The following is a 15723-nucleotide window of genomic DNA, read 5'->3' on the forward strand; positions in this document are numbered from 1 at the left end:
GTAATTTCGTGTTGGGTTGTCGGGTCGTATCAAAATTGCCAACCCTAGGTGTTTCTGATCAAGATCCTCCAAACCCATAAAAAGGGTAGTTCCATCTCTGTCAAAACCAAAGTTCAGGTACTAATGCAATCACCCCAGTTCAAGATGTGGTTGTACAACCGCCCATGAAGCTCAATATTTTCATGGAACCCAAATTGGTACAACCACCTATTTAGTCATGATGGGTAGGAAGAAAAACATACCGACAGAGTGATGGTGCAAAAGATGATTGGATAACTGAAGAGGGTCTCACCCTCCTTATATAAGTTGGTTGTTCCCACCTTCCTTTGTTATGGCTTGAGGGCCTCCCGCTCGAATTCAATAAAGGAATCAAAGATAAGAACACTTGTCATGTGTGTAAGCCATTCATTGAGTAGAATTACCAATTTATAAGTTGAGGAGAAGGTTTCACCAAAATAAAGGTTTTGACAAGCATATCAAATCAAAAGTCAAACCTTATCATACTAGGGCGTAGCTACTCTCATCCAATATATTCCTCTTTTGAAAAATAGCACAAGCTTGACACAGTGAAATAAATTCCTTTTGGAATATGATATTTTGATTTCTTGTTTCACAATTTTTCTTCATGAGACGGTGTCTTTAAACAATTGATGCTTTGCGAAATGCTGGAATATTTAAGCCCTAGGTTCAACTAGTGTATGGTCAATTTGATAGGTACAACTAGTGAAAATCCTCATATAGTTACCTCACACAACTCACATTTTAAGAATAAACTCAATTTAAGCTTAAATGTGTACAAAAGTTTAAGTATAGGCAAAACGTACCACATAAGCTTAGGCTTTAGGTAACTACAAAAATAGTCTATTGAAACAATTTGACAACTCATGCATATTAAAAACATTTTAAGACACAATGAATTAAATCCATAGAAGAAGCATGAGAAAATAATGGACTATCAAGGTGCATAAGACAAAAGAAGGAAGAAGGTAACCAGATCACAATATTTTTGTCTTTTTGAATTTTTCAAAAATAGAAATGCACACAAAAAAAAAAAAGAAAAAAGAAAAAAAAAATGCAATGTAAAATGAAAAGTAACATGCTCTAGGATATGCAAATATATGTAAGACAACCAATCCTCGGCATGTTATTGACTTCGCCTAACATAAGGTGAGATCACTACCACTCCCCCTCAAAGGGTGAATGGTATTATCCTTCTTAACCCACACTTGAGTGACCTAAGTGTATGGCTTTTTTCGAACTCATCTAACCTAGATAACACTCATTTCATCATCATGGCCAAACGCTCACAATCTTTCCTAGAAAATGAATTTTCATTTTTATGCACATGATGTTTCAAATTAAAACAGTTTGGTCAAATGTGACCAACTTTTTCACAATGTAGGGACAAACCTTTGAGAATGTAATTTCCTAGGAGGATGCACGACTCTAGGCTTAAAGTAAGATGCATGAGGCTCAACCAAAATTTTCTTACATTTCTTACCTTGCAGAGTCTGAGCAGCTACTTGATGTCCATTAACAAAAACTTCTTCTACTTTCACAGTTTTAACAAAAACAATCTTTGAAGTAGAAGCAAGATTAGAAGACATATGAGCAATTTTAACAAATCCTAAACCAGATCTATCACTAGAGAGCTTTTGAACATGCAGCATTTTATTAAGCTTTTCACTAGAGAATGTACTCAAGTGATTTCTAGATTTAGCTAGGTCATTTTGAAGGGATTTATTCTTAGCAATTAACACATGGTTTTCAGATTTCAGAGTATTACAAACAACATATGAATCACTCAATGATTTCAACAAATTATCTCTTTCAAGCTCAAGATTCTTAACATCCTAAACAATTTTCAAATTTGTATTTCTAAGCATAGAAAATTTTTCCATCAAATTGTCAAAGGAGTTTTGAAGATCACATACCCTTTTTGATTCATTATCAGAAGCAGACTATTCATCTGATTGTTTAGAATCATCAGAATCATTAGCAGACTATTCATCTAATATTGAAGGCTTTTTGGTCTCTTGGCTTATTACTCTTAAGATTAGCACAATCCTTATGCACATGACCATAGCCAGAACACTCATAACATTTTGGATCACGTGGATCTCTTTCATTTTTCTCCTGAGTGCTTTCTTTTTGTTTTCCAAATCTCTTGGAAATTATATATTCATTCCTATAAAACCTTCTAGCTATAAAAGCAAGTTCCTCATCATCTAGTGATTCCTCATCAAATAACTCATCAGAGTTCTTAAGAACTCAAAGGGCAAGATCCTTATTTTTCCTAGGTTGAGGCAAAAAAAACTCATAAGTCTGAAGGGCACCAACTAACTCTTCAATCCTCATGGTTTCATGATCATTGCATGACTCAAAAACAATGACCTTTATTATGAATCTTTCTGGGAGCGATCTCATAAACTTTCTAATCAACTTAGTGTTAGAAACTTTATTTCCTAGATTTATCATGGAATTTATAATTTCACTAAGTTTACCAAAAAACTCATTGAATGTCTTATCCTCTAACATTTTAATATCCTCAAATTGAGAAACTAACATTTGAAGTTTTGAAGCTTTAACAAGATTAGTTCCTTCATAAGTAGTTTCTAGGATCTCCCATGCATCTTTGGCACTATCACAATTTGAAATTCTAGAGAACTCAGTTTGTAAAATTGCCAAGCATAGGACATTCATAGCTTTGTCATTAACCATATGAGTTTGTTTTTCAACATTAGACCATTCGGCTGTCGGCTTAGCTGGAGCTTTAAATCCAGATTCAATGACAGACCAAACATCTATAGATCTTAAGAAAAATCTCATACGGGAATTTCAATAGCCATAATTTGATCCGTCAAAATTTGGCAAAGTGTTGAGGGTTTGAGACATCTTAAACAAGAAATAAGGATCACACTCAGGAATTTAATCCTTCACAGAGTGTACCCACTCTGATACCAATTGAAAAATGGTATGCAGGTATATAACGCACAATATGCAGAATTAACAGATAGCAATCTATAACCAATCAATCATCAAAATAATCAAAATAGTAAATCAATCAAATACAATGATTTTGGTGACGAAGAGGAAACTTTTTAGAAATCGTTCTAAAAGTAAAACCTCTTTGGGGTAGCCAAACCTAGGAAATCACTATAAGAAAATATTTCGAGATTACAGACACGGGGAACACTTACAACTCTTTCCAAGTCCTTGGCTATGTAAGATCGACAAGCCTCTAATTCGTCTCCTTGCTCACAATCTTCTTCACACGTGATTCTCCTTTGTCGGAACCTTCCAATAGACTTCTCGATGAAGTACAGAATTCAAGCTAACAAATACTCTAAGAGGGACAATTTATCTCACAATATAAACTCTCTCTTAGCACAACCTCTCACAAACTCTCTAATGAAAAAACTCGTACCTATATAGATATGTAGAGATCTATATATAAAGCCTAAAGACTCCTAATCTAGTTAGAACTCAATTACATTGTAAAATAGACCTAGAAGCTACAGGCCATCTAGACGGTAAGTGGGCTCGTTCGAACGGGGCTTGTAAAACATGGGAAACTAAGTTCTCGTAGAAGGCCGTCCGGACGGGGAGTATGTCCGTCTGGACGGGGCTTAGGGCAAATCGCTTTGACATCGCTTCATAGCTTGTCTCTTGGTGCGGCGTGTCCGAACGACTTGCAGACGAGGCTCTCGGGTTTTCACGTTCATCTATCTTGTTCGAACGGCTTGCAGACGAAGGTGCAGATGAGGCTCTTGGGAAAAATTGATTTCTTCTAGCGTTCGGACGGCCTTGCTTGGAGAAGAATCTTGGCACCATTTTGCTTACCGAATTAAGCCAATATAAATACTTACACACATGATGCCTCTTGGTTAAATATTCTTTGTTTTGTTTTGTTGGTTATGGTTGTGTTAATTGTTAAATCATATTAGTTGGTCCAAACATGAACTTTTTTTTTAAAAAAAATGCAATTATCGTATAAAGACTTTTCTTTTTTTATCCACCATGTGCTACAGACGAAAGCTTCAAAGATGACGGCACACTTGACACACCAATCGATTGGATTCTGGGCATGAAAAACATGCGGCTTAAGGACTTTCCTAGCTTCATTAGAACCACCGATATTAATGAAATCATGTTTGATTTTCTGAGATTAGAAACACATAATTGCTTGAATTCTTCTGCAATCATCTTCAACACATTTGATGAGTTTGAATACTAAGTACTAGAAGCAATCTCTGCCCTTGCATTTACATTACAGGTCCGCTTCCCTTACTAGGCCGGCATGTGCCCGATAGCCAACTCAAGTCCTTAAGTTCAAGGTTATGGAAAGAAGACTCCAAATGTCTCCAATGGCTTGATAAAAGGGAACCCAAATCTATTGTGTACATAAACTATGACAGTGTGGCTATGATGACTGAACAACATTTGAAAGAGTTTGCATGGGGGCTAGCAAATAGCAAGCACTCATTTTTGTGGATAGTTAGGCCGAACGTGGTATTGGGAGATTCGGCAAACTTGCTTGAGGATTTTTTGGAAGAGACTAAGGAGAGGAGATTGCTAATGAGTTGGTTCCCACAAGAACTAGTGCTAGCACACCCATCAATATAAGTTTTCGTAACACATTGTGGATGAAACTCTACATTGAAAAGCATATGTTTTGGTGTGCCTGTTATTTGCTGGCCATCTTTTGCTGACCAACAAACGAATTGTTGATACATTTGTACCACTTGGGGAATTGGGATGGAGGTGAACCAAGATTTAAAATGTGATGAGATTGAAGCACTTGTTAAAGAAGTGATTGAAGGGGATAAGGGGAAGGCAATGAAGCAAAAGGCACAAGAATGTGAATAGTATAACTATTTTAAGCGTAGATACCATGGTCTTAGTTCTATCTATGACATGTTCTATATTTCATGCATAATTACTAGTTATTGTTTTTGAAATTTAACTCTATTATGTAATTCTAAGATTACCATCTAATAAAAACTCCACAAATAGTCTTTACTTATAGGGGGATGGATTGATAAAATCAAATCAGGTATATTTAATTCTGATTTGATTTTATCAATTACAATCAATGCTAATATATTCCCATATATAATATCACAATATATTCTAACATTCTCTTTCAAACTTAAGGTGGAAGGTTCTAGAACTTTGAGTTTGATTTTTTTTTTTTTTACTGCTGATGGCAGCACTTGATGGTGTTGACCGGAGGCGGTCAACGATGATCTGAGATGCGCCTTCAATAATAATAGACCAACTATGGGCCAAAATGAAAAGCTAATTATGGGTTGAAATTGGCCTGGGTTTTAAACAATACCATAAAGGCCGAAGAGAAATGGGCCAACTATGAGCCATATATGATAGCCAACAATGGGCTGAAAGAGGCCTGAGTTTAAAACAATACCACAAAGGTCGAAGATATTGGGCCAACAAAAGGCAAAAAATAAGTGAAGGTCAAAAAAAGACCAAATGACTGGACCACCAAAGGGGCCAAAATATGGGCAACTTAGCCTCTTTTGTTTTTTTTTTTTTTTTGGTAAATATATAAATAACATAAAATCAAAATGCAGCACGAAAAATGGCTAACATGAAATCAACTAGTACTGCAATAGCAAAACCATCATCGTTCACGACTGGTCTAGGATTGAGATCCAAATCCATGACAACAATCGCCGGAGAGTTGGAGGACACCCGAGGCAATGGCGATGGAGAGCCCACGATGATCAGAGAAGGATGAAAACAAGTGGATTCTCCCGAGAAGACGTCGTTTAATACCGGAGGCTAAAGGAGACGACTCAAACGAGGTCGGTGGAGAAGTCTCCGGCGACTAGGATTCCAGAGAAGATTCTGCAGATCTTGGCAAATTCAAAGAAGCTCCGTCTTCTAGACAACGCACAAAACTCAAATCCATAACAAACCCAAAAGAAAATAATACAAATGACACACATGTGGGTCTGCACTGCTTTTCACGTGGGGTAGCAAAGGAGAATGCCAAAAGAAAATCTGGTTTTTTTTTTGCTTCATCGAAAAAGACCGAGTCAGGATAAAAGAAACTAGAATTAAAAAGGAAAATATAGACACTCATAGAACGATTTGTTCTTTGATATATTTGAGGAACAAACACAAAAACTATGAGAAGAGAGAGAAAAAAAAAAATCAAATCAAATAAAATCGAAAGACACAAAACGATGAGAAGAGAAAAAGAAAGAAAATAAAGTAAAAGTAAAATTCCACAGGATCAAAATCTGGCGTTAGCCTGAACCTCTGATACGATGAAGAAATTCATAATCAAATAATAAACTGCAGAATAATATAATAAGACACAAGAATTTTACATGGTTCTGTCTATGACCTACATCCACAGATAAAGCCCTAAGAGCTACATTATGCTTTTATTCAATGAATAATTTTATAATACAAATGGTCTCTACTTATAGGGATGAGAGATAATACAAAATGGTATGATTGATAAAATCAAATCAGAATATTTGATTTTATCAATTACAATCAATGCTAATATACTCTCATAATATCACAATATATATATATATATATATGCTAAAATCTAATAAAAACTTCATATTTTATCCATAAAAGTTCATGTGGCAAGATGCCACATCATTTTCTTTTTGTTCTATTTTTTTCCCTCCACAAAAAAAAAAAAAAAAAAAAAAAAAAGAAATGCTTGGCTTCATTAAGAAGTCCATCTTTTGGCAATTTTAATCATAGGTGGCATGCCTTATTTTTCAGAAATATATTAATTTATTGTTTAAAATCTATTAATTTTAAAATGAGCCATGCCACCTAGAATTAAAATGGCCAAAAGATAAACTTTTTAATAAGAGGTTTGATACGGACACAACACAATGACACATCACTTACTGGTCCAAGTTTTAACGCAATGACACTAAATTGACATCCAACGACCAATTTTTTGATGTAGTTGGTGTTGAGAAATAGTCTCACATTGTCTGTGGACAAGATTTTAGGCTTGTATATAAAAAATGGGCAACTATCTCCTATTGAACCGGCTTTATGAGATGAGTTAGCCCTACAAATTTTTTTATGGTATTAGAGCCTACAACAAGACAAATGGGGGCCCACACTACTTATCCTGTGACAAGGACTAGGAAAAATATCCCTGCACATGAGAGAATGTGTTGAGAAATGGTCCCACATTGCCTGTGGACAAGATCTTGGACATGTTTATAAGGAATGGACAATCCTCTCTTATTGAACCGATTTTATGAGATAAGTTAGGCCCACAAATTTCATCATGGTATTAAAGCCTACCACAAGACAAATGAGAGCCCACACTACTTATTCCCACATGAGGGAAGGTGTTGAGAAATAGTCTCACATTACCTGTGGACAAGATCTTGGACATTTTTATAAGGAATTGACAACTCTCTCTTATTGAACCAAACACCCAAAAAATTGTTTATGGTTTATGGTATTAAACAATGAAAACTATTTTACGAAATTAAAGAAACTTTTTAGATCAAACGAATAATATTTTATGTTGACCATTACTCTCCATCACACCAAACACCAAAAAATATAAATATATATATTTTCTAAAAATCATTTTATGTCAAAATAATCGATGTCTTAAGTGTTCAATAGTCTATTCCAAGAAAAAAGTTGTGTTCATTAACAACTTTCTCTCCCTTCCTTATCTCCTAAATACTATTCACTTTTTTGGTAAAAAAATCAACATCAAAATATTCTCACTTTTTATATAACATGGTTCACTGTTTATATCATATCATTTATTTATTTATTTTTTTTCAAATAAAAAAATCATTACAAAACAAAATTTTTTTATTTTTTCACTTTTCAATACCATTTTTTTACTTTTCTATACTAATTATTATTATTATTATTATTTCACAAATTGATAACAAACAACTCCTAGGCTTTGTTTGGCAAAGGCCTTTGAGACTTGATACTATTATCTAATTTTTTCATTTTCTCAACATTCTTATTTTTTACATTACACAAATTATTTTTTATTATTGTTAAAATAAAATAAAAAAATCATTACAAAACAAAATTTTTTCACTTTTTCATACAAAACATCCATAACTTTTTCATTTTTCCAAAAAAAAAAAAATCTTATATATTTTTTTTTACATCAAAAAAATATATTTCCACTAAAACATCTAAAGCCTTTAACAAACGGAAAGCGAACCAATTATATAGTGCGGTTTACGCTCATAGTTGATTAGAATTGTAACATTAATAGTGTGAAATATTTATAAAATAAATATATTATATATATATATATATATATTACATTTGGTGAGTGTACAATCCTCATCGAATTTGATGAAGATCGTAGGCACTCAACAATTTGTTTGCTAAAATAACAAACGACATTTAAATAAATTTTCACCCAAATTTATTGGACTAATCAAAATAACCTTTAGCTAATCTAATCTAATGTGAATCCACTCTGACGTCGAAAGGACTTTTATTGCTTTTGAAAGCAAATTTTTCCAAGTTCCACACTGAAGCAATTAATTGCTTTTCAAATATTAACCAAAAAGTCTAGCTAGCATTAAACGTGAAAGTCCATCTCAACATGTCTTTTCATACATGTGACCCTACTTTTGATAAAAATAGGGTCAAATAAAGATACTGAAATTATTTTCCTTGAAAGTTGAGTGCTATCCAGCTAAACATGTCCTTTCATACATGTAACCCTATTTTGTAATTTGCATGTCAAATTCAAAGGATATTTAAGAGCAGGCGACGTGTCTTATGTTCTACCATCACTCTCTGCTTCAATAGATTGAATAAGAAAACCAATGAAACGAGAAAAGTCCAAAGGCAGGCATGGCAGCAAAGACCGAGCCTCCTCTTCTTTTCCTTCACGTTGTCATGCTCTCCATACTTTCATTGCAAATCACAGCATCACCAGAAGCACAAGCAGAAGCTCTTGTCAAATGGAAAAGCACCCTCTCCGCTCTTCCCCCTCGTTCTCCTCTCACTTTATGGTCTCTTGCCAACCTCAACAACCTTTGTAATTGGACAAGCATTGGCTGTGACGCAACTGGAACAGTCTCCGAGATAACCGTCTCAGGTGCAAATCTCAGTGGAACACTAGCCCACTTCAACTTCACTCCATTCCTTAACCTCACCCGCTTCGATCTCAGCCACAACTATCTCACCGGGCCAATACCGTCGGAGATAGGCCGGCTAACGGAACTGCAATACGTGAGTCTTCTCGACAACCATCTCGATGGGAAAATCCCATATCAGATCACCAATCTTCAAAAGGTACACTACTTAGACCTTGGATCAAACCTCTTACTAAATTCTGACTGGTCTAAGTTTTCGGCCATGCCTTTGTTGACCAACCTTTCCTTTTATAACAACTATGGACTCACTTCAGGGTTCCCAGGGTTTATACTTGATTGTCATAACTTGACCTTCTTGGATTTGTCCTACAATAAGTTCAATGGAACAATACCACCAAAGATATCACACCTTTCCAAGCTCAAATATCTTCATCTAGGAGATAACCAGTTCAGTGGTCTAATTCCTGAGGATATTGGAGTATTATTCAATCTTCAAACTATAGGATTGTTCAACAATTCATTGGAAGGGAGAATTCCTTCTTCAATAGGCAAGCTCAAAGGCCTCTCGAGACTCGACCTATTCATGAATAGCTTGAACTCTACAATTCCTTATGAGTTTGGGTTTTGTACAAACCTCAAGCTCTTGGACTTGTCTGAAAATTCATTCACTGGAGAAATTCCACTGGAAATAGGCCTATTGACAAAGCTCAATTATCTTTATATGTATTATAATCAGCTTTCTGACTCAATTCCATCCGAGATTGGGAACTTGAAAGAATTGTTGCACTTAGAACTTTCAAACAACCAACTTTCTGGTCCAATTCCTCAGACAGTTTGGAACCTCACAAACCTTCAAGTCTTACAACTTTTCTCCAACAATCTCAATGGCTCAATTCCATCCGAGATTGGGAAGCTCACAAACCTTCAAGCCTTAATACTTTTCTCCAACAATCTTAATAGTACAATCCCACCGGAGATTGGAAATATGGGATCTCTGCAACAACTTGAAATCGGCAATAACCAACTTGAAGGTGAGTTGCCAGACACCATTTCTCGGCTCGGTAATTTAAGGATAATTACTCTTATGTAAAATAAATTCTTTGGCACTATTCCGAGTGACTTTGGGAAGTATAGTCCTCTGACCGACGTTGGCTTTTCCCACAACAAATTATATGGAGAATTGCCACCTGAATTGTGCAGTAGGTTTGGTCTTAAAAGTTTCACAGTGAATAGCAACAACTTCACGGGGTCATTGCCAAAGTGCTTGAGAAAATGCTCACAACTAAAGAGAGTACGGTTTGATGGGAACCGATTCAGTGGAAACATTACATATGCATTTGGAGTTCATTCAAATCTTAGTTTCATTTCTCTTAGTGACAATCAATTTGTTGGTCAAATCTCAGTGGAATGGGCAGAATGTGAATCTCTCACCAATTTGGAGATGGACAGAAACCGGCTTTCTGGAAAAATCCCAGTCGAGCTTGGAAAGTTGACACAACTACAAAGTTTAAATCTGGGCTCCAACGAATTGTCTGGGGAAATTCCAACTGTACTTGGAAATCTAAGCTGACTGTACAAGCTCAATCTGAGCAGGAATCAGTTGACAGGAGAGATTCCTCAGAGTCTAGGCAGTTTGAGTGGGCTTGGCTATCTTGATTTGTCTACAAACAGTTTGACTAGGAACATACCAAAGGAACTTGGGAATTGTGGTAAATTATTGAGCTTGGACTTGAGCAACAACAACCTGTTAGGTGAAATACCATCCGAGCTTGGTAACTTAAAGGAATTGCAGTCATTGTTGGACCTCGGCAGCAATAAACTCTCAGGAAATATTCTTGAAAGCCTTGCAAAGCTTTCAAAATTGAAGAGTATTAATGTGTCACATAACCAACTTTCAGGGGAAATCCCATCATCATTTTCCCGCATGGTTAGTCTAAACAGCAGCTCCATCGATTTTTCCTACAACAATTTAACAGGTCCAGTCCCAAGTAGTACCATTTTCAAAGATGCACCTGCAAAAGCTTATGTTGGAAACTCTAGTTTGTGTGGAGATGCAGAAGGACTAACTCTTTGTTCCAAAAAGAAAAAGCATTATAATCCGACTCTATTAGCTGTCCTCATTCCTGTCTGCGGTCTATTAGTACTGCTTGCAACCATTGTTGCTGGACTCCTAATACGATACCAGAAGACCAAACTCCTGGTTGAAGAAAATAAAACAATTTTAGAGTGTGAGGAGAAGGACGAGTCACTGATATGGGGAAGAGAGGGTAAATTTACATTTGGGGATATCGTGAAGGCCACTGAAAACTTCCATGAGAATTATTGTATTGGAAAAGGAGGATTTGGAAGCGTTTACAAAACAGCATTGTCGACAGGTCAAATTGTTGCAATTAAAAGATTTAACATGTCACAATCCAGTAGCATCTTAGTTGCCAATCACAAGAGTTTTGAGAATGAGATTCACATGTTGACAGAAGTTAGGCACCGCAATATCATTAAGCTTTATGGGTTCCGTGCCAGTCGGTGGTGCATATACTTGGTTTATGAATATGTGGAGAAAGGCAGTTTGGGAAATGTACTGTATGGGGTGGAAGGGAATGCAGAACTGGATTGGGGTAGAAGGGTGAAGATCGTGCAAGGTGTGGCTCATGCAATTGCTTACTTGCACCATGATTGTTCTCCTCCAATTGTGCACCGAGACATAACGGTGAACAACATCTTGCTGGAGTTAGAGCTCGAACCGCAGCTCTCAGATTTTGGCATTGCTAGATTGTTGAGTTCAAATACAACTAACTGGACAACAATTGCTGGGTCTTATGGCTACATGGCTCCAGGTAAGCTAACAATCTAGTTTCTAGATTTTTGTTTTAGGATAGACTTTAATAATTATGAAAATAGTTTTTAAAAGAAAGGTAGCTGTTTGAGTAATGGAGTAGGATCGGGTCCCTGAAATTCCCTCTTGAATTCCTTAGAATCGAGAAAAGAAATTTCAGGGGATCCTTATTTAGTGGAGTATGAGAAACCCTTCAAAGAAGAAAGAGTTTCTAATATTAGGAATTGTTTATCTTATCCTTATATGGATGTCGATTTTGTTTTATGGATGCGCAGAGCTCGCATTCACGATGCGAGTTACGGATAAATGTGACATTTATAGCTTTGGAGTGGTGGCATTAGAAGTTATGATGGGTAGGCACCCTAGGGAGCTCCTATCTTTCCTGTCATCATCCAAATCAACAAAAGCAACTCCAATTTTAGACAATGCAGAATTTCTTTTGAAAGATGTGCTAGACCAAAGACTCCCACAACCAACCGGCCAAATTGCGCATGATGTGGCATTTGTGGTGACAATGGCCTTACATTGCATGAGTGACACGCCAGAGTCACGACCCACCATGCATTTTCTGGCACAAAAATTGTCAGCTCGAACCCAAGCTTGCAATTCCTACCCAATGGACACAATGACCATTAGCGAGCTCACAAGCCAATAGAACAAATTGGCATTCTGGTAGCATTCAGTAAATAAAAATGTTGGACCTTGAGGACATGTATGCTAGTATTATCTTTTGTATTTTTGAATAATCTCTAGGGCTGACGTCCAGTTGAGGGCTAGTGACTTCAACCCTAATAGTGGGTTCTCTTTTGCCATGTAACTTCTCCTTATAACTTGTATGTTTTTTCCATAGTGTTTCACGTATATAATCTAATATTTACTATAAATAATTTCACCATCCATAATCAGCCAAATTTGAGATTGTCTTAGTTTGAGCAAGTACCTTATTCGAATATAGAGTTTTTATTAGTTATTTTTTTAAGTCATATATTGAAAAGATCTCATAAATATGAGTAGTTACTATGACATTAGATTTAAACTTGTCCTATTCATTTCATTTAAAATTGAGAAAAATTATTTCATGATACATAATAGATTTCACAGATCTAATTGTATATATGTTGCCATGTACTTACAATTTTAGATACAACAAAATGAAATTTGGACCATGAGAGATGTCCCAACCACGTAGAAAAATAAAAAACAACATAAACACAATTTAGATAGATGAAGGAAATACAACTTCCAATTTGCCATATTAGCATACAATTAAAGAGTGACCTTAAGAAAAGCTTGCAATTTTTCTTCAATGGTGTTATCAAATATGGCCAATTAATATATATATATATATTTGCTACAATTCTTTCTTGATTAAATAGATATAGACGTGCCCATGGATCATAACAGGCACGTTCTTCCACTTTGGCCCCAACCATTAATTTAACTCTTGCGTGGAAAGAACTTCTATTGCTTTTGTAAGCAAATTTCCAATTTCCACACTCAGTTTATTTCCATGAAGCTAACAATTGCTTTTCAAATACTAATCAAAAAGTCTAGGCCGTGCATTGTAAGTCAAATTTAAAGGATATTTAAGAGCAAACCAGTACTTGTCGGTGACAAAGACAAACCCGGTTTCCTTGCAGTGAGACTCATGAAAGGAATTAAAAATATCATCGGTCCACACAACCTCCGGCTCCTAAACAAGTTAATGCATGACAGAGGAAAGCGGAAAGAAAAGAGATTTGAGTCACACAATTTAAAGACAATGAGAATTTGATAGAGTTTTAAACCCTAACTCTACCCTTAATTTGACAGATTTTGGGTCCAGCCTCTTATTAAGATACAAAATAAGACTTTAACTCTTAATTTCACGCGTCGGAGCATGTTCCTCATGTCCTTGGCAGTAGCTTCCTGCTGCCGCTCCTCCACCGTAACCACCGTCATCCCAACTCTTTACCACCACCATCTGATCTGCTGCCAATACTACATGTGCCGGAGCATGAGCTCCACGCGCTTGAGCGTGGACGTCACGCGCTGGTGTGTGTTTCCCTTCCCCTGGACAAAGCACCCCTCTGGCCGCTCCTCCACCTTCTTCACTGCCACCTGCTTGGTTTTTTGTTGTATTTCCGATTGTTGTATTTATTTTTCTATGTTTTCCTTTGCTTCCATGTACTTCCTGTTGTTTTGTTTGGGTTTTGTAGGTTTTAGTCTCCACCTAGATTTACAGCTTATTTTTGTGGTGGAGACTAGTGCATTCGGAGACAATACTCCCTTCCCTGACTAGTGCCTTCCCTATATTGGCTTCCTTTAGGTGGTTGATGTTGTTCTTTGCTGAGAGTGCAGATAGGTTTGGACCTTATGGAGTTCTTAAAGTTATAATTAGGGTTCGTAAACCTCATGAGATTTATGACTCTTCATGCACTTCTTTTACTTTTAAAACTGCTTTATGCGGCCCTTTGGAGAGGACCGGGCTAATTATTTGGCCAATTTCCTACTTTGTTCTGGTTACCTGTACTATTTATTTCTGTGTTTGGGTCTATTGTAGGGGAACTCATCCCTTTTCAGTATTTTAATCACTTCTAACCCTTTTCCCAATTTGATTAAAAAAAAAAAAGGTTAATAACTTTTTTGGTACCTGGGTTTTAATGTTTTTATTTTTTCCATCTAGTTTTCAAAAAAGACAAAACTAATACCTCAGATTTTGGAAAAATACCAAATCACCACCTCCAGTTTGAAAAATTCTATGGGGGTGGCCGAACTACCCCCTGCCACCCTCAGTTTGACTTTAGGAGTGGCTGAGCCACCCCCACGGCCAGTCTGGGGGTGGCTGAACCACCCCAAGGGCCGAAAAGGGGGTGGCCGAAACCACCCCCAAGGCCCTTGGGGTTGGCTCGGCCACCCCTAGACCGGCCTTGGGGGTAGTTGAAGGTCAAACTGGGAGTGGCCAGCCACCCCATGGGGGTGGTTCATTGGGGTGTCAAAGCGAGCGATTAGAAACCGCCCGCTAACCACTTAACTGCTTAACCGCCATAACAGCCTAGCGGTTAGCGGTTGGAGGTTATTGGGTTTACTAACCGTAACTGCTAGCCGCCTTTTTATATAATATATTTTTATAATTATAATTATAATAATATTTATACATATAACATAATCACTTAATCATTAAATCACAATTTTTTTTAGATAATTAAATTACAATTTGAGTATTAATATATTATCACTATAATTTATATGATTCTATCACATGATTAATTGATTATTAAATCATTTAATTATATAATAACAAATTATACATATATAATATGATATAACTCATAAGTATACCAATTCATGCTAATACAACAATTAAGTATCTAGAGACTTAGTTCCAATATATGTTATAAACTTATAAGTCTATATATGTTATAAATTATAATTATACATATATGCATATGAATAATATAAATGTATAAGATCAATACTTAATCATATGATTCAATGACAATTCAAATACTTTATTCAAGTTAATCATATTGTTAATGTACAATGATAATGTGATTCGTATAATATCAAATTAAGTAATTAGGATTAGATTCAATAATGTGTTACTTATAATTGAAGTATTAATGTATTATCATTCTAATTTATATGATTATATAATAGCAAATTATACATGTATAATATGACATAAGTCATAAGTATACTAATTCATACTAATACAACAATTAAGTACCTAGAGACTTAGTTCCTATGTATGTTATAAACTTATAAGTCTATATATGTTATAAATTATAATTATACATA

At 35.8% G+C, this 15723-nt stretch overlaps 2 protein-coding genes across 2 annotated transcripts; both read left to right on the top strand.

The window, feature by feature from the left end:
• Positions 1-8865: 8865 nt before the first annotated feature.
• LOC132165310 (probable leucine-rich repeat receptor-like protein kinase At1g35710) lies at positions 8866-10200 on the top strand. The gene has a single exon (XM_059575811.1). It carries the CDS (start codon positions 8866-8868, stop codon positions 10198-10200), a length of 1335 nt encoding a protein of 444 aa, XP_059431794.1.
• An 834-nt stretch (positions 10201-11034) lies between these two features.
• Positions 11035-12212, top strand: LOC132165311 (MDIS1-interacting receptor like kinase 2-like). Its single transcript, XM_059575812.1, has one exon. It carries the CDS (start codon positions 11035-11037, stop codon positions 11959-11961), a length of 927 nt encoding a protein of 308 aa, XP_059431795.1. The 3' UTR covers positions 11962-12212.
• Positions 12213-15723: the final 3511 nt, after the last annotated feature.

The sequence above is a fragment of the Corylus avellana genome, chromosome ca11 (genome assembly GCF_901000735.1).
Source record: "Corylus avellana chromosome ca11, CavTom2PMs-1.0".
NCBI lineage: Eukaryota > Viridiplantae > Streptophyta > Magnoliopsida > Fagales > Betulaceae > Corylus > Corylus avellana.

Bases quoted from the DNA above. Each gene is read 5' to 3' on its own strand.
- LOC132165311 (XM_059575812.1), top strand. From the start codon at position 11,035: ATGGTTAGTCTAAACAGCAGCTCCATCGATTTTTCCTACAACAATTTA.
- LOC132165310 (XM_059575811.1), top strand. From the start codon at position 8,866: ATGGCAGCAAAGACCGAGCCTCCTCTTCTTTTCCTTCACGTTGTCATG.